At 43.1% G+C, this 18,653-nt stretch overlaps 1 protein-coding gene across 1 annotated transcript in view; it reads left to right on the forward strand.

Moving 5' to 3' along the window:
- th (tyrosine hydroxylase) overlaps nt 1–18,653 on the forward strand; it is a 49,036-nt gene that overhangs the window by 13,028 nt on the left and 17,355 nt on the right. Inside the window, exons 3-8 of the mRNA XM_055649669.1 lie at nt 1,601–1,775; nt 4,403–4,491; nt 12,406–12,473; nt 12,654–12,704; nt 14,330–14,475; nt 16,979–17,114. Of these exons, the coding sequence (XP_055505644.1) occupies nt 1,601–1,775; nt 4,403–4,491; nt 12,406–12,473; nt 12,654–12,704; nt 14,330–14,475; nt 16,979–17,114 (665 nt within the window). The remainder of the gene's footprint in view (nt 1–1,600; nt 1,776–4,402; nt 4,492–12,405; nt 12,474–12,653; nt 12,705–14,329; nt 14,476–16,978; nt 17,115–18,653) is intronic.

Genomic DNA, 18,653 nt, shown 5'->3' on the forward strand with positions numbered 1-18,653 from the left:
CAGCATCTGCCACAACCTGGGGTAACGGAGTAGTGACAATCTGTAAATTATTTTGTAATTTATGCAGCCAAACTCAGTTAGATTTGCATCACTGGGATGCGGAAGGACAATGGAGTGACACTAATTGAGACAATTAAGATTTGTAGTGAAATTTATAGCCATATAAATTAAAAACTCACCAGCATAATTAATTTTGTTTTCACTACATGACGCAACATAGATTTATTTGTATACTTTGATGAAAAGACCAATCTGTGAGTGTTAAGTATATTGTCGACTGCAGCAAATTTGCTCACTGTGCTGAACGACATTCATTGATCGGAAAACAATTCTTGGAGAAGTGACGAAGATGGGTCCAGAAGGCTTCAGAGGCCACTTTCTGAGTAAAGGTATAGGAGAAAAGAGAAAAGATTAAGAGCACATGATACTTTGGTCTAACGAAGTATTCTTACCTATCCTGCATATGAAAGGCAATAAATATATGACTAGAGGGCACTAGTACAAAGCATATTAATTTCAGGCAATATTTATGAAGAAAACAATAAATTCCTGGATAGGCACAAAGTGCTGGAATAATTCAACGGGTCAGGCAGAAAAAGGATGGGTATGTTTCGGGTCGGGACCCTTCTTCATATTGAGAGTAAGGGGTGGGGGGTAGGGGTGTGAAGAGCTGTAGACGAGAAAAGACCAGGATCAATCAGGGCCAGCCACAAATGATCTAAGGCAGGGCGGTGCCTGGCAGGTTAATTATTGGTTAGGGAAGGTACAATCTCATGAGGGAAACAATGTGAAGAACTATGGAACTGGTAAAATGACTAGTGTGGAGGAAGGAGGCAAGAGGGAAGGGGAGTGTAAGTAGAAGTTTCATAAAAGTAGAGAATTCAATAGTCATACATCTGGGTTAAACTGCACTCCCCTCCCACTTACCCCTTGATTGGGCCTGGTCTAGTCTAGCCTACAACTTCACAGCCCCCCCCCCCCCCCCCCCTTTCTGTCTGAAGAAGGGTCCTGATCTGAAATGTCACCCATCCCTTTTCTCCAGGGATGCTACCTGACCCTCTGAGTTACTCCAGCATTTTGTGTCTATCTTTGGTGTAAACCAGCAACTGCTGTTCCTTGTTTCTATATTTTGAACTTGGAGTTCCTTTAATGGGCATCTGAACTGATATCTATTGATTAAATGCCAATCAACAGTGATGTAGAAATTTAGTTTAGTTTAGTTCAGTTTACACATGGAAACAGGCAGAGCCCAATTAACCTTCAACGCCACATGTCTTTGGTAGGTGGGAGAAAACCAGAGCACCCCGAGGAAACCAATGTGGTCACGTGCAAACACCACAAAAACAGCACCCAATGTCAGGATTGATCCCGGTCTCCGGACGCCCTATACATTGTTACCTATTTTCGGGGAAATATTGGTGGAGCTCATTGGGTAACCTGGATGAGGAAATTAATGGGAATTGGAATGGGAGCTAATCAGTAGTGAAGAGAATTATGCAGTAGAATAATTTTGCATGGGACCTGGATGTTATGGTCTGAAAATGCAACTGTAAATTTCTGCATTGTTTAAAAATTATTATTTTTTCTCCCCGTACCACAGACCTTTGAAGCTAAGATTCACCACATTGAAACAAGGCCATCCAAGAAATCTAAATATAACCCGGAGATACTCGAATTCTTCACCCGTTGTGAAACAAACAGCTCAGACATCAGCACCTTGGTCAGTTCCTTGAAAAGAGTTGCTGAAGAAGTGAAAACAACAAAAGAAGAGAAATGTAAGAGTGTTGCTCTTTTACTCTCTCTAACTATTCTGCGTTTCCTCCTGGGTTCGATCCTGACCACTATCTGTACTGAGTTTGTACATTCTCCGAGTTTTCTCTGGGTGTTCCGGTTTCCTCCCACATTCCAAAGACGTGTGGGTTTGTAGGTTAATTGGCTTCCGTAAATTGCCCCTTGCGTGTAGGATAGAACTAGTGCATGGGGTGATGGTTGGTGCATGGTCTCGGTGGGCCGAAGGGCCTGTTTCCATGCTGTATCTCTAAATTAAACTAAAACAAACATAAATATTCAGGATGAGAAGTACAACGCTAAAGTATGTAAAGATATAATGCCTTATCCAGTCCTTCAGAATATTCCACGATGTAGCATGTACACTGGATTAATATGTAGGCAATATGATTATTATTATATGTGAACCACCTATATTGCACACATTATTAACCTAGATCTGATGATTTGCATTGCTGTTATTTGAGAGAAGCATGTTACCAGAGGAATCATAATTAAATAATGCCACAGGGTCTTTAATTTCTCATTTGATAAAGATATTCTGTGGTTGCTTAGCACTGCAACGAAGTATCTGAATGTTTAATGTTTCCAAATCCTGGCAGAAATCTTGAGCCCATGTCCTTCTGGCCCAGAGACCAGTAGGAACAGAGACAAACTGCTCATCTTTATTTCAACTGTTGTAATTTCTTTAACCTATCCAGAAGTTCAGCTGTAGATTCTATTCATATGCAATAGATGGCATGTAACCACCTTTAAAGATATGACATACATTCAGTCAACATGCCTAGATAACACATAGGTTATAATCAAAATATGCATCCCAATCACACGTCCACATCTCCATAATTTCTGCTAAACATTGGTACTGATGATTGAAAAGCAGACTGAGTAAGGTTGAAAGAACCAGGCGATGATTTTTCACATCTCTCCTCATGCCCTGGAGCAGAGTGCAAGCTTGACAATAATTTTGCAATTACACCAAAGAAAGATTAAACAACGTTGAACAACAGCTGGACCTTGAATATATTGAATAATGACTTTCATAGAACATAGAACAGTACAGCACAGGAACAGGCCCTTCGGCCCATGATGATTGTGCCTTCTCTTATCTACCAGCGCAATATCCACAGCCCTCCATTCCCTACACATTCAGTGGTTCTTTATTATCACGTGTACAGACCTGGAGTGAAATTCTTATTTTGCACATAGTTCAGTAAAGTATTGCCACACCCAAGCACAATCCCCATACTACCAAAAGTGCATTGGGGAACGCATGTTGGCATAGTGGTAGAGTTGCACCCTTACAACTCCAGAGAACCGGGTTCAATCCTGACTACAGAGTTTGTACATTCTCTCTGTGTTGCCTGGTTTTTCCCTGGGTGCTCCAGTTTCCTCCCGCACACCAGAGACATACAGGTTTGTAGGTTAAGTGGCTTCGGTAACAATTATGAATTGACGGTAGCGTATAGGATACTATTAGTGCATGGTAATTGCTGGTCAGCGCAAACCTGGTGGGCTGAAGAGCCTGTTTCCACGCTGTACCTCTGAACTAAATTAAAGTAAATTAAAGTATAGAAATAGTCCACTGAGACCACATGCAATAGTCGCCAGGATTTGGTGCCATTTTTTAAATCAGGCTCAGTCCCTGTGCTGGGTCTCATGGAGCAGCGCCCGATCCTGGTGAGCCCCAGGTCGCTGCAGGGCCGCCAACCATCACCTTCATCTGGATTGTCCAGCGAACCATCATCCCTCAACTCACCTGGGCCACTCTCAGACATTGTGCCCCTGGGAGCGCTGGTTCACTCTCTTACAGGTCCTTGCTCTTGCGGCCAGGTGAGCAGGGGCCGGACTCGGCGGCTCCCTCTAGAGGCCATGGCCCGTCACCTCCTGCCTATCAAAAGTAGCATCTTAAATGCTATGATCATACCTGCTTCATGTACCAACCCTGGCCTTGCATTCCGGCACTCACCACCCTCTGTGTAACAAAGTTGCCCCAAACTTTCTTTGTATGACGCATTATCTGCCGCATTTCTTGCAGCACTCCCTGCCGAGCTGCAGTGTGCCCAGGAGTTCTGCCGTATTCCTCTCCCTTAAGCTGTGCTACTATCAGACTGAAGAAGGGTCCCGACCAGAAACGTCACCTACCCATGTTCTCCAGAGGTGCTGCCTGACCTGCTGAGTTATTTCAGTACATCAGCACCGAGTCCAAGCCGACTAGCGATCCCTGTGCACTAGCACTGACCTAGGGAAGATTCACAACTTTACCAAAGCCAATTAACCTACAAACCTGTACATCTTTGGAATGTGGGAGGAAATCAGAGCACCTGGAGAAAACCCATGCGGTCACAGGGAGAACGTGCAAACTCTGTGCAAACCTGCATCGATCGTGGGTCTCTGGCATTGTGAGGCAGCAGCTCCACTGTGCCACCATGCTGCCACCTGTGTCTCCTAATTATTTTGTTGATTTGTATCCTAAAGTGCTGCAGGATTATCCTATCTAATACTGATCCAGCTTAAATGGATTATCCATTGTATCTCTTTGGGCACAAGGCTGGCTATTCAATGCAGGAAGTACTGTTCTTTATCTGTTTTTGCATTTTGTCCCTATCTCTAGATCATTGGTTTCCAAAAAAGCTATCAGATTTAGACAGATGCCATCAATTGGTTTCCAAATATGACCCGGACTTGGATTTCGATCACCCGGTAAGTTCTGTAAGAATTTTGGAAAGCAATCTTGCTGGGATGCTGAGGAGAATTGTGAACTTCCACAGTGAAGGGTGAATCTCGATGGTTGAAGGAAGGAGTCTCATGAGAATCATAAACACCAGTACAGAACAGGGGGCTCTGGGGCCTGTTTCTGTGTTGTAAAGATCATGTTAATTTATGTCCTGACATTTCAGCCTGAAGTTGTGATGAATTCCTGAATAGACTTTTGATTTTAAGGCTTTTAGTTTAGCTTAGAGATGCAGCGCAGAAATAGCCCTTCGACCCACCGAGTCCATGCTGACCAGCGATTACCCCGTACACTAACACTATCCTTCACACTAGGGACAATTTTACAATTTTACTGAAGCCAATTAACCTCCAATTAACCTCCAAACCTGTAGATCTTTGGAGTGTGGGAGGAAACCCGGGTTCGATCCTTACTACGGGTGCTGTCTGTACAGAGTTTGTACAGCCTCCCTGTGACCGGTGGGTGTTCTCCGGGTGATCCGGTTTCCTCCCACATCCGAGAGATGTGCTCGTTTGTAGGTTAATGGTCTCTTTAAATTGTCTCTAGTGTGTATGATCTTGATCTTGATCTCTCTTGATTGAACTAGTGTATGGGTGATGGTTGGTCAGAGTGGGCTCGGTTGGCCCAATGGCATATTTCCACGCTGTATCTGTAAACAAAACTAATCATGAAAAAGGGTCTCGACCCGAACGGTCGCCTATTCCTTCGCTCCATAGATGCTGCCTCACCCGCTGAGTTTCTCCAGCTTTTTTGTCTACCATCTGTACAAGAAGGTGCATGTTTAACATCTCCTCTGAAAGACCGTAGCATTCCCTCAGTATGGCTCTTAAGTGTCTTATTTCAGTTTGTATTTGACATTCTTGAGTCGGACGCTGCCCCAACAGCAAATACAACTGAGCTACAACTGAACTCCAGATAGAAGGGACGAGACAACTGAGGTTTGTAGCCACCATTGGAGCTCCATGGCTGATACTTTCTGCAGGTTAAATGCCACAAGATGGCACCATTGTCTTGTCTTTTCAAAGCAGATCATGCTTTGGGTTTAGGTTTATTATTGTCACGTGTACCGAGATGCAGTGAGATGCTTCGTTTTGCATCAAATCAGATAATACGTTGCATAAATACAATGAAACCAAACTCAATTATAATTAACATAAAGGGTGGTGGATGTATGGAACGAGCTGCCGGGGGAGGTAGTTGAGGCAGGCACTATTGCATCGTTCAAGAAACATTTAGACAGGTACATGTGTTGGATAAGTTTAGAAGGATATGGGCCAAATGCAGGCAGGTGGGTCTAGTGTAGATGGGTCATGTTGGTCAACGTGGAAAAGTTGGGCCGAAGGGTCCGTTTCCTCGCTGTATGACTATGACTATTAGATTAAATGAAAGGAAAGATACACAGTGCCAAATATAGTTCTCAGCATTGTAGCGCAAATGTTTCAGACAACGTCCAATATCTGCAGTGAGGTAGGTTGGAGAATTGGATAACGGAGGGGAAGATGCTGTTTCTGAGTCTGGTGGTGCTAACTTTCAGGGCTCTATCTTCTGCCTGATGAGAGCGGAGAGAAGAAGGAATGACTGGAGTGGGGAAGGTTATTGGATATGTTGGCTGCTTTCCCAAGGCAGCGTGAAGTGTAGATGGAGTCCATGATGGGGAGTCTGGTCTGTGTGATGGACTGGGTTGCATCCACAACTCACTGCACAGTGAATGGTGCCTGCACATTGCCAGGGCTCTATGTACAAGCCTGTCCTTGCTGTTGCATTGATGAGGGAAGTTGTAGACTGTCTACATCCAACGCATCTCACCTGCCTGGCACTCACCCCTTCATTCTCCTCCATTCTCCACACACTAGGTATTCGATCCAGCACTCCCTGTTGAGAACAGCACCAACAAATAGTTTTTTTTAAAGAGCTAATTTGAGAAATTTAAAACTCAAAAAAAAGAAGTGAATTTGCTACAAGCTCAGGGAATATATGACCATAAAATCATGACATAGAAACATAGAACATAGGCGCTTTGTTTATTGCTCAAGATTCCAGCATCTGCAGTTCCTTGTGTCTCCATAAGATAATATATACTTGCCTACTAGATCTTAGTATGTCTGGATTTTTAATTGTCCCGCCAAAATTTCCTGACCAAAAAGGCCAAGATTCCAATGACAGTAATGACATAATCGAGGGAACTGGTTTTACTGCAGCTCTACGCAGGATCACCATACAACCAGCAGAGGGCAATAGAGGACGAGTTGTCTAATTGGAGACAGACACTGAGTGCTGGAGTAACTCAGTGGGTCAGGCAGCAGCTCTGTAGAATATGGATAGGTGATGTTTCAGGTCGGGAGTCTTTTTAAGACTGATTGCAGGGGGAAGGAACCGAAAGGAGCCTTCATAACTATTGGATTTGAGTATAGGATTAAAGAGGTCCTTCCGCAGTTGTACAGGGCCCTGGTGAGACCACACCTGGATTTAATGAAGGACATCCTTTACGAGGTTAATCCCTGGGATGGAGGGACTGTCATATGAGGAAAGATTGGAAAGAATGGGCTTGTATTCACTGGAATTTAGAAGGATGAGGGGATGTCTTATAGAAACGTATAAAATTATAAAATTATAAAAGGATTGGACAAGCTAGATGTAGGAAAAATGTTCCCAATGATGGGGGAGTCCAGAACATGGGGCCGCAGTCTAAGAATAAAGGGGAGGCTATTTAAAACTGAGATGAGAAAAATCTTTTTCACCTAGAGAGTTGTGAATTTATGGAATTCTCTGCCATAGAAGGCAGTAGAGGCAAATTCACGGATGAATTGAAAAGAGAGTTAGATGCAGCTCTTGGGGTTAGCAGAATCAAGGGATATGGGGAGAAAGCAGGCACAGGTTGCTGATTGTGGATGATCAGCCATGATCACAATGAATGGCGGTGCAGGCTCGAAGGGCCAAATTACCTTCTCCTGTACCTATTTTCTATGTTTCTATGTTTCTATTAAAGGAATAAAAGAACAGGCCAAATACAGGTATGGGGGGAGGGGGTGATGATTGGCAGATGGGTGAACACGTTAGGGATGGGAAGTGGACAAAAGGCTGTGAGATAAGGAGAGACGAGGCACAAAGTGTGAAGCCAGAGGAAGGAATATAGGCAAAGTGGGACAAGGGAAAGGGAAAAGAGGGTGGGATAGTGTGAGAAATGAGTGCACATTCGGGCGAGTCTCAGTGAAGAGATGGGGATGTTGTTGGTTAGTTGCCTAAAATTGGGGCATAAAATAGTCATCCCAAGAGGAAACATGAGGTGCTATTCCTCGAATTTTATGAGCTGTCTTATCCCATCAGCCATCCACAACTCTTTAAGTTTGATCTTGATAAGTTTGCCTTCAAAGTGATCCCGACCAAAGGAAAATATTTACCAATTCCAGGATGCATGGAATTATGGGGAGGAAAAGATAAAACTATAGTAGTTGAAGAGAAAAGAAAACGAGCAAGGAGGGAAAGAAAGAAAGGAGTGAAGTGTCGTTTGATTGTCCCCCAGTGGAGTATAAGACAAACAGCCTGCATTTTAACTACCCTGCTTTTATTTTGGTGGGAGACTCATACTACTGGCATGACAAAAACAGAGTATTTAGTTTAGTTAATTTAGAGATATATAGCATGCAAACAGGACCTTCAGCCCACCAAGCCCATCCATACACTAGTTCTATGTTATCTCGCATTCACATCCTACACTCTAGGGGCAATTTACAAAAGCTAATTAACTTGCAAACCCACACATCTTTGCAACTTGGGAGGGCAGCACAGTGTCGCAGCGGTAGAGTTGCTGCCTTACAGCTCCAGAGACCTGGATTCAATCCTGACTCTGGGTGCTGTCTGTAGGCAGCTTGTATGTTCTCCCTATGACCGCATGGGTTTTCGCCGTGTTTTCCGATTTCCTCCCACATTCCAAAGACTGACCGGTTTGTAGGTTAAATTGGCTTCGGTAAAATTCTAAATTGTCGCCAGATTGTTGGATAGTGCTCGTGTACAGGGTGATCGCTGGTCGGCGTGGCCTCGGTGGGCCGAAGGGCCTGTTTCCATTCTGTATCTCTACAAGTATAAAAAAAAGTGAAAGCAACCAGAGAAACCAGGGAAAATCCATGCGGTCACAGAGAGAACGTACAAACTCTGCACAGATGGCACCTTTAGTCAGGATCGAACCTGAATCTCTGGTGTTGAGAGGCAGTAACTCTACCTCTACACCACTGTGCCTCTCAAAAGTCATACCCAGCGTGGGGGGCCACTGAGGACAAAGAGGGACCCGGGGGCGCGGGGGGAGCAGAAGGAAGAGGCACCATCGGGACTATATTAAATACTATTGTAACTTTGTTGGCACGGTATATGTGCCGATTCGTTGGATACTTGTGCATTGTATGCAAAGCAAAGAATCTCACTGTACCAAGTCCATGTGACAACAAAGTATCAATCAATGTTAAACATTTAACTAACATTATGAAAAGGAGTATAGCCATCTCTTTGGGTGCAGGAGATTTATCAGAGTGATCCACAATGCTTTGTGTAGGGTGACCAAGCTAGCACCTTAGCTACAACCTGTACCTGATAACCTTTAATACAACCTTTAGCACTGTGAACATAGAACAATACAGTTCAATGTGATATAAATACTACTAACAGCTTTATTTAAAACAACTAATCTTTTGGCATTGTGGCGCAGCTTAAGCCAGATCCTATGAAGCTGGTGCAAAATGTGGTCCACCATCACTTGGGAGTTTATTTTATTTTGGTCACAGCTGGTCCCCATCGTATAGCTGCAGCATAAGAACCTGCCACAAAGATCAGCGTAACTTTTTATGATTTGTTTTCATTGAACAACAGACAGAGTCTAAAATCCTATAAACTTTCCGCTACGTCCCAGCAGAGTTCAGGAAGTTTACGGGACTCTGCCCAGACTTAACATTCTGCTGAAGCACATCGTGTACTTCACATCTGTTGCTGCGTAATTTACCGTGGCTGCAGCCAGCGTCTCCATCCACTTGTTTATTGTAAGTGTGAGCACTGGCTTGCGGTTTGGATTGCCATTTTGGCCTTTCCTATGTGTCTTGGGAGCCCAGAAAATCCTAAAGACTATGCTGGGAATCAATTCTTTCCCAAGTGAGGTTGAATATAAGGGGAAAGTATACAGTTAATGGCAAGACCCTTCACAGCATTGATGTGCAGAAGGATCTTGGAGTCCACGTTCATAGCTCACTGAAGGTGGCAGCACATGAACGAGTCAAGAATGTTTTATTCATATGTCCCAAAACGGAACAATTACATTCTTACTTGCAGCAGAACAACAGATATGTAAACATAGCACTCTGTAAAAACCATAAAGTGATAAACCATAATGAACAACAACAAATGTTCAGAAAGTATATATATATATATATATATATATATATATATATATATATATATATATATCTGTCATATATATATCTGGACATATATACACACACACACACACACATATATATATATATATATATACACACACACACACGCATACGCATATATATATATATATATATATAAACAAACAGTAATAGTACTATAGTAAACAACAAGTATTTGTAATTGATAGGGTGGTAAAGAAGGAGTCTGGTGTGTTTTCCTTCATTACTAGGGGCATTGAGTATAAGAATCAGGAATTCATGATGCAGCTCTACTTTTGGGGTATTACGTGCAGTTCTGGTCAGCCCATTGCAAGAAAGATGTGGAGGCTTTGGAGGGGGTGCAGAATAATTTTACCAGAATGCAGCCTGGATTGGAGGGTTTTAGCTGCAGGGAGAGGTTGGATAGACTTGGATTGTTTTCTCTGGAACGTCAGGGGTTGAGGGGAGATTTCATAGATGTATATAAAATTATGAGAGGCGTAGATAGGATAGACAGTCAGAACCTTTCTCGCAGAGTGGAAACTAGAGACATAGCTATAAAGTGACATGGGGCAGATTAATCTCCAGGTGTTTGTACAAAATCATTGTTTTCCCAAAAACTACAATAAGTAGTATTAATAACTTGGACTAGATATAGACAAGTCATAAGGCAACTTGCATTCATTAGTTACCATTGTTCAAAAATGCTTGAAATTAATCCGTGGCGATTAATTATTTTTCTTATTTATTCTGATTTCCGGTTATTGATTTGGCAAGCAGAAGAAACATTTACCAAAACTCTGCAAACCTGCATGTATTAAAGATGTAAGATAGGTCACACCTTTATCGTCTAAACCGTGATGGAGAAACCTTTACTTTCCAAGGACTTCTTCGTAATAGTAAGCTATGCACTGTAGTTAAATTCTTACTGTGATAGGATATCCAAAGACACCTTTTTTTAAATCAATTTTATAATTCAAACCCATAGTCTTCTGTATTCAGTTTCCAAATCTGAGAATGACTCCAAAGCTGCAGCCATAGTAAACGGTGAGGAAGTTAGTCACTGTTTTCAGGGAGAAATAGACGGGCTGGTGGAATAAATACAAGCATAAAGAGCATGGAGGTAATGATTGATGTTCAACAGTTTAAACCTACTGATTGCCGTGGACATTAAGAGATAAATTCTCAACATATTCATGCAGCATCGCTTTGATGTGTTTTCCTATTTGAAATAAATAGCACACTCTATGTTATAATATTGCACAGAATACCATCAATGCGCCAAACGTTTGCTTGCTGTGAGTTATGTTTAGTCTTCCATCTCAGGAGATTTTGTTTTATTTATTAAAACATTTTGTTTCATTTTTGTTATGCAGCGTGGGAACAGGCTCTTTAGTGCACCGACTCTGTGCCGACCAGTGACCACTGGTACACTAGTTCTATCTTATACACTAGGGGAAATTTACTAGGGATTTACCGGAGCACCCAGAGGAAACCCATGCGGTCACAGGGAGAACATACAAACTCCATACAGACAGCACCCATAGTCAGAATTGAACCAGGGTCTCTGGAGCTGTTATTCAGCAACTCTAATGCTGCACCACTGGGTTTTGGGTCATGTTTTGTCAAATTTAGATGGAAGCTTTTAATAAAAGGCAAAGTTGGCATCATCTCCAACTATTACATTCAGCAGGTTTTCCCACCAGTTGATGATCCACCTTGGGCAATTTCAGATTAAATTGTAAAGCTTTAACCCGAAAGTCACTTTCTCCAGTCAGTGCTTCTGTCACATGTTTGTGTGAGAAATACCATCACTTTGGAATAACACTACAAAATTGCCTAAAGATCATTTTAGGAATTACAAAATGAGGAAAGATCCTGGTCAATCTATCTTCCACAACATGTTAAGGGCACCATAGTGATGCAGCTGGTAGTGCCACTGCCTCACAGTGCCAAAGACACCAGTTCGATCCTGACCTCGGGTGCTGACTGTGTGGAGTTTGCACCCTGTGACCATGTGGGTTTCTGCCGGTTGCTCCGGTTTCCTCCCACAACTCAAAGAAGTGTGGGTTTGTAGGTTAATTGGCCTCTGTAAATTGCCCCTAGCATGTCAGGAGTCGATGTGAAAGTGGGAGAACATAGAACAAGTGTGAACGGGCGATGAACGGTCGGCATGGACTCGGTGGGCCGAATGGCCTGTTTCCATGCTGTGTTTCTAAAATTAAACTGGTGATTATTCAACAAAATGATGGAGGTATTGGTGAATCATAGCAATCAATCAATCTCATCAGTTGGTCAAAAAACAAACTGCTGGAGGAACTCAACAGGTCAGACACCATCTACTGCATCTCCATCTATTGGTCTTCAATGTATCCAAATATAATCTGATGGGACAACATTTATACTGGTTCTGCTGCCTTGCGGGATTGTAGAATGTAACACTATCACCTTGTTTCATTTTCATTTTTGTTTGATGCTTTATTACAGGGTTACTCTGACGTTAAGTACAGGGAGCGACGGAAGCAGATTGCAGAAGTTGCTTTAAACTATAAATAGTAAGTTATATGCTCACCCCAAATCTCTGTGATACCACTTTCAATGGCTCAATGGTGCTTTTATCGTCACATGTACAAAGTATTAACACAGTGAAATTCTTTTTACTTTGTTAGAATTTACGCTGTCTCTTTTGTGCAATCGTCTTAATTAAAAATATTAATTCCTCCTTGTTTCTGCAGTGACAATCCAATCCCCAGAATAGAATACACCGCAGAGGAAATTGCAACTTGGTTAGTCCACGGTATATTCCACTAAGTCTCCTCTCGTGTAAAATTTTTCTCGTCAATGAAATGTGTGGTATGATTATGATATGTGGTGGTCTTGGGAAACATAATGCCAGTTGTGTTAATTAACACTCACATCCCAAATTTCCTTTTCTGACATCCACCAGTGTAACAATGTTTTCCTTTATTCCTCATTAATTTCACATTGATGGAAAAAGCATAACCATATTAGAGTGATGTGGATACATTCCAACATTCCTTACAGGCAACAAATCCTTCCACTTCTTAAGATGGTTAGAAAGTGAACTCAATGCCTTCTGGAATTATGCAAGATGCAATCTAATGCATAATATCCATGTTGCTCTAGTATAAAATTGTGGCAAATTGTTGCATATTGACACCTTACATTAAGTTATCTCCAGAATAATTTTGTCCACCTTCTAACCAGTTTAGATTATGTATAAGAACTGGGAGGATTTTTTTGCTACTAAGGAATTTTGAATGTATGCACCTTGCTCTGACATATTTTTGCAAAAGTGTGCTTTGTCGGTCAAGCTGAGGTACACGAGGATAGATGGAGGTGGCTTCCAATTTCAAGTAACCAGGTCAGTTAAGGGCAGCGCAGAGGTGCCGCAGTAAAGTCGTTGCCTTACAGTGCCAGTTCAATCCTGACTACATATGCTGTCTGCATGGAGTTTGTATGTTCTCCCTGTGACCTTGTTGGTTTTCTCCAGGTGCTCCGGTAAACGTGCGAGAACTACCACACCATAAACTCAACAAAGTAGCCTTTACATTTTATCTTCCACTGATGACTCACAATAGGTCTCCAGCCTTTACAGACACCATCTACTGCTTCAATGCCAACATTCAAAGATGCAATGGAACTTGAGATATCTGTTTATCTGTAAAGACTGATTTTTTTCCATATGGAACAGTGGTAAGGAAGAGCAGTTCATTGGTCATAAAATCAAAGAGTCATACAACACATCTTATGGTGTCATGAACCTCCAGGTCAACTCTACATTCTAGGGACAACAAACTCCATTTATACCTAGAGGAACAAGGAATCACAGATGCTGGCATTTTGCATAGAACATAAAATGCTGGAGTAACTCAGCAGATCAGGCAGCATCTCAGTCATAGAGTCATGGAGCCATACAGTGTGGAAACAGGCCCTTTGGCCCAACTTGTCCATGCCAACCAAATGCTCCATCTACACTAGTCCCACCTGCTCGTGCTTGGCCCATATCCCTTTGAACACGTCCTATCCATGTACCTGTCCAAATGTCTCCAAATGCAAGTACCTGCCTCAACTACCTCTTCCAGCAGCTCGTTCCATATACTGTCCACCCTTTGCGTAAAAAAGTTACCCCTCGGGTTCCTTTTAAATCTTTCCCCCCTCTCACCTTATAAACTATGTCCTCCGGTTCCCTGGAGGATATGGATAGGTGGTTCTGGTCGAGACTGTTATTGTTATCTTCATTATATCAGTAGCTTTTTAAGACCAAGCACAGAAACAAAATGTAGCTTGTCAGATGTAGCTTCTACTGCAAAGGAATTTGGAAAAGCCTGATGCCTGCTGTGTTAACTGTATGCACTGTTGACCTTTTTGCCGTGTTGCTGTCCAACAGGAGAGAAGTGTACACAAACCTGAAGACTCTGTATCCAACACATGCTTGTTCAGAACATCTAGAGGCTTTCAGGCTACTGGAGAAGCAATGCTTCTACACTGAGGATAATATCCCTCAACTTGAGGACGTTTCCTGCTTCTTGAAAGGTTAGCACTGGTTTAAAACGTTAACAGTTAGTTGAAAGGACTTAATATTTGAAGCCTTTTTTTTAATCCAATAATAATTTTAATCAACCATTTACAAAAATACACACAAAATACAAACAAACCCACCACCAAAATACAAAATAATCAAATATTCTTAAATATTAAATAACTATTTCCCCATCTTTATTGAGGATACATTCCATCCCCCGCGGTGCCCAGCGATCCCGGAAATCCCCCAGGGTGCCCGTGGACAGCACGTAGTCCCTTTCTATAACCACCCAGGCGCGGACGTAAACCCCGTAAACATATTTGAAGCATGGCGGTGAACGCACCAACAACCTTTACTTGTACAGAAAATTCAATGCAGTAAAACATCCCAAAGCAGTTCGCAGGAGAATTGCCAAAACAAAACTGACAAGGGGAGCCAAGGAGCGGACACTTTGGTCAAAAGGGAGTGACTCTATGAGCTAGCTATGCCAGCTCATAGAGTCATAGAGTAAAACAGCGTCGAAACAGACCTGAGGCCCAACTTGCCCAAACTGACCAGCATGCCCCATCTACACTTTGCACACATCCCTCCAGACCTGTCCTAGCCATGTACCTGTCTACCGGTAGGTATTTTTTAAATGTTGCAATAGTACCTGCCTCATCTACCCCCTCCAGCAGCTCGTTCCATACACTCACCACCCTTCATGTAAAAAAGTTATCCCTCATGTTCCTATCAAAACTTTCCCCCCTCACCTTAAACCTATGTACTCTGGTTCTCGATTCCCCTACTTTGGACGAGAGACTCTATGCGTCTACCTGATCTATTCCCCTCATGATTTGATCTTAAAAGATTTGGAAAAGTGACAAGATTAAAGAAAAATAAACACTGCTTAATGCATGGACAGCTGAAAGCCGGGGCAACAAAGGGGAAACAGGGCATGAGAATTATGGTTCATTAATTGTTCGAAAAATCAATCAGGGTGGCACAGTGGTGCAGCGCTGGAGCTGCTGCTTGTCAGCGCCAAAGACCCGGGTACCATCCTGACCACGGGTGCTGTCTCAAGGAGCTTGTACATTCTCCCTGTGACCACATATGTTTTCTCCGGGTGCTCCGGTTTCCTCCCACATTCCGAATAACATGCAGGTTTGCAGGTTAATTGACTTCTGTAAATTGCCCCTAGTGTGGAGGATAGAACTAGTGTACAGGTGATTACGGTCGGTGTGGACTCAGTGGGCCAGAGGGCCTGTTTCTACACTAGCTCTCATCTAAACTCAACAAAATGTTTATTTAATTCTTCAATCAGTAGTCATTAACCCATTTGGTTGACTTAAAGGAACATATCAATTCATAAGTCCACGGAGCAAGAATATTAACTTTTCTGAGTCAGATTGCACGTAACAACTACTAAAAGACTAGAAATGACACACATTTACTTAAAGTTATCCTTCTAGAGTTATATCACCAGACGCACTGCACAGCAGGTTACTCCGAGGTCAGTCATGTTGGACATAGTTACTGACACATGTTCCCAGGCTGTTACTGAAGGACAGAGACGTGGATTGTTCGCTTCCCGTGAGTTAAAAGGAACCAATAAAAGGTTTTAAAAGCTCCTTTCATTTGCACATCAGCATTGGCCAGGAACACATGCTGCGTACTGGCACCTTTAACGATCGCAGCCAAACTGATGCTGGAGCTTCTAACAGGTCCAGGGATAGATCTGTTTAGTTTCTGACTCTTAACTGTTGGTCTATAGAGTCTTGGTGTTATTGTAGTGAGTAGGCTGTGTGTAGGTCATCAGGGGGTTATCAGAGTTACTGGTGGCAAAACCGGTTCACATCCACTAAGAGACACTGAGAACACTGCCTGTACTCAGATACTTAGCATCAGTTGATACTTAATATTGGGACTTGGGCCTCTTTTCATGCAGACAAGTCACACTTTACAAATGGGAAGCTTCAGGAAGCTCACTGTAGGAAATCTCTTAAAGATTGGAGCTCTGTAGATAAGTCTGAGAGAGCGGCCGGAGGGAGGGGGCGGGGGAGGGGGGGGGAGTTTGGAGGTCCAGGGGTATGAGTTAAGTGGGCCATTTGGCAGGGATTATGGCAGTGGTGGTGATTATGTTGCAGGGAGCTGTGTTGGAAGTGGAACTGGGTTGATATTTCCGACTATTGGCAGCCCCTTGTAATAAAGAAGGCGGCACAGCAGTAGATAGCAGCGACAGAGACCCGGGTTTGATCCTGACTACGGAGGCTGTCTGTATGGAGATTGTACTTGGTGGGCTGAAGGGCCTGTTTCCGTACTCGTTCGCTCATGCGTCAGCCGCTGTCAGCTTCCGCCGTTGTCCAACATGTTGACAGAATTGGCTGCCTGTCACTGAGTGCATGGTGTCATCGTTTCTGGGGATCGTCACGAGGAGGCTTCTGTCATGATTCCCGTTTCCACACTGTATCTCTAAAACCAGAAAGTAAAACTACAACTAAAGCATAACATGTGCTCCATGTTTGTTTGTACCAGAACACTCGGGGTTTCAGCTGTGGCCCGTGGCTGGCCTTCTCTCCGCCCGAGACTTCTTAGCAAGCCTTGCGTTCCGAATCTTCCAGTGCACGCAATACGTCAGGCACGCCTCCTCGCCAATGCACACTCCTGAGCCGTAAGTCGAAGCAACAGACTGAACATAGCTATCGTGTTCTGCAGTTAGATTGCTGATAACTTGTAATGAGAAAGCAGCTACGGGAAATGAGCAGCCTGCCTGTGCGTTCCTGCTAATGTAGCTAGGGAGCCTTTTGCTTCCTTTATGGATCAAGGCAGCAAGTCTGTGGGCTTCCGGCCTGTGATTTCTTCACTCGTAGACCTGGATTTCTGCGTCACTCTTGGGTGAGGTGGGCTGATTGGATTTCTTTTGTCGTACACGGTCTACAGTGGTTACGTTAATGTCACGTTGGGGGAAATTTATATAACTGTAAAATGTTAACACATTTGCTGGGGCAGCACTTTGGCACACTGGGAGAGTTGCTGCCTTACAGCGCTTGCAGGGCCAGAGACCCAGGCTTGATCCCGACTACAGGTGCTGTCTGTACGGGGTTTGTACATTCTCCCCGTGACCACCCAGGTTTTCTCTGTGATCTTTGGTTTCCTCTCACACTACAAAGATGTACAGGTTTCTAGGTTAATTGGCTTGGTATAAATGCAAATTGTCCCTAGTGTGTGTTAGTGTGCGGGGACCGGAGGTCGGAGCGGACATGGTGGGCCGAAGGGCCTGTTTCTGCGCTGTATCTCTAAACTTAAACATAACTTTTATGCCTCAGAATTGTTGCATTTCACTGAAAAGGAGAGACAGGTCCACCACCGATTTCCCAGCAACCTTGATATCAGAGCCTTGACGATTATCCGTTTTGTTTTGTTGGACCAGTAGATGTCACGTAATTATAATTCAACAATATACCTCTGACTCATTCATTATTAACCCCCCCCCCATGTCTCTAAAGTACTATGGAATGTTAGAAACTTAAATAAAACAAATATTAAATGTTAATTAAATTTAGAGCAAAACCTGTATTTCTATCATGGGCCAGTTAATGAGTTGCCCTCGGAAGTTCCGATGAGTGATCTGGCAGGATTACAATCATTTGTGAGATCAGCTCATTATCAGCTATTCACAGAACATTAACAGTCCTTTGCCTTTAAATGAGCTATCATGTGGCTGTGGCCAAAGATCTTTGGCTGTGGCTGCACGATCCCAACACGTTCAGACAAGTTCCAACCATTTTGAAGCAATGGGGAAGTTGTGAAGGCAAGACATTGTTTAAAAGTGTCCAGAGGCCTCCCAATCTTTTCCATCAGTTGCCTACTTCTCTGTTTTGGCATCCTTTACTGATCACTGTTGACTTTACAGTCATTTACTGATAGAATTGTTTCTCTTACACTATTCTTTCAACTACATCTGGTTACTCCACCCATTACAGTCAGCTAAGTAGGCCCCAAAAATATCTCCATCCTCACTGGAGACAGACTCCATTCTCACTGTGCTGGGCCCAGCATTTGAGCTGTTAGTTAGCTTACTTTAGATTATTATTATCACGTGTACCATGGTACAGTGAAAAGCTTTTTTTGTTTTGTGCTCTGTAATCGGAGGAAAGACTATACATGACTACAATCAAGCCGTCCACAGTGTACAGATACAGGATGTTAA

Source organism: Leucoraja erinacea, chromosome 18 (genome assembly GCF_028641065.1).
Source record: "Leucoraja erinacea ecotype New England chromosome 18, Leri_hhj_1, whole genome shotgun sequence".
NCBI lineage: Eukaryota > Metazoa > Chordata > Chondrichthyes > Rajiformes > Rajidae > Leucoraja > Leucoraja erinaceus.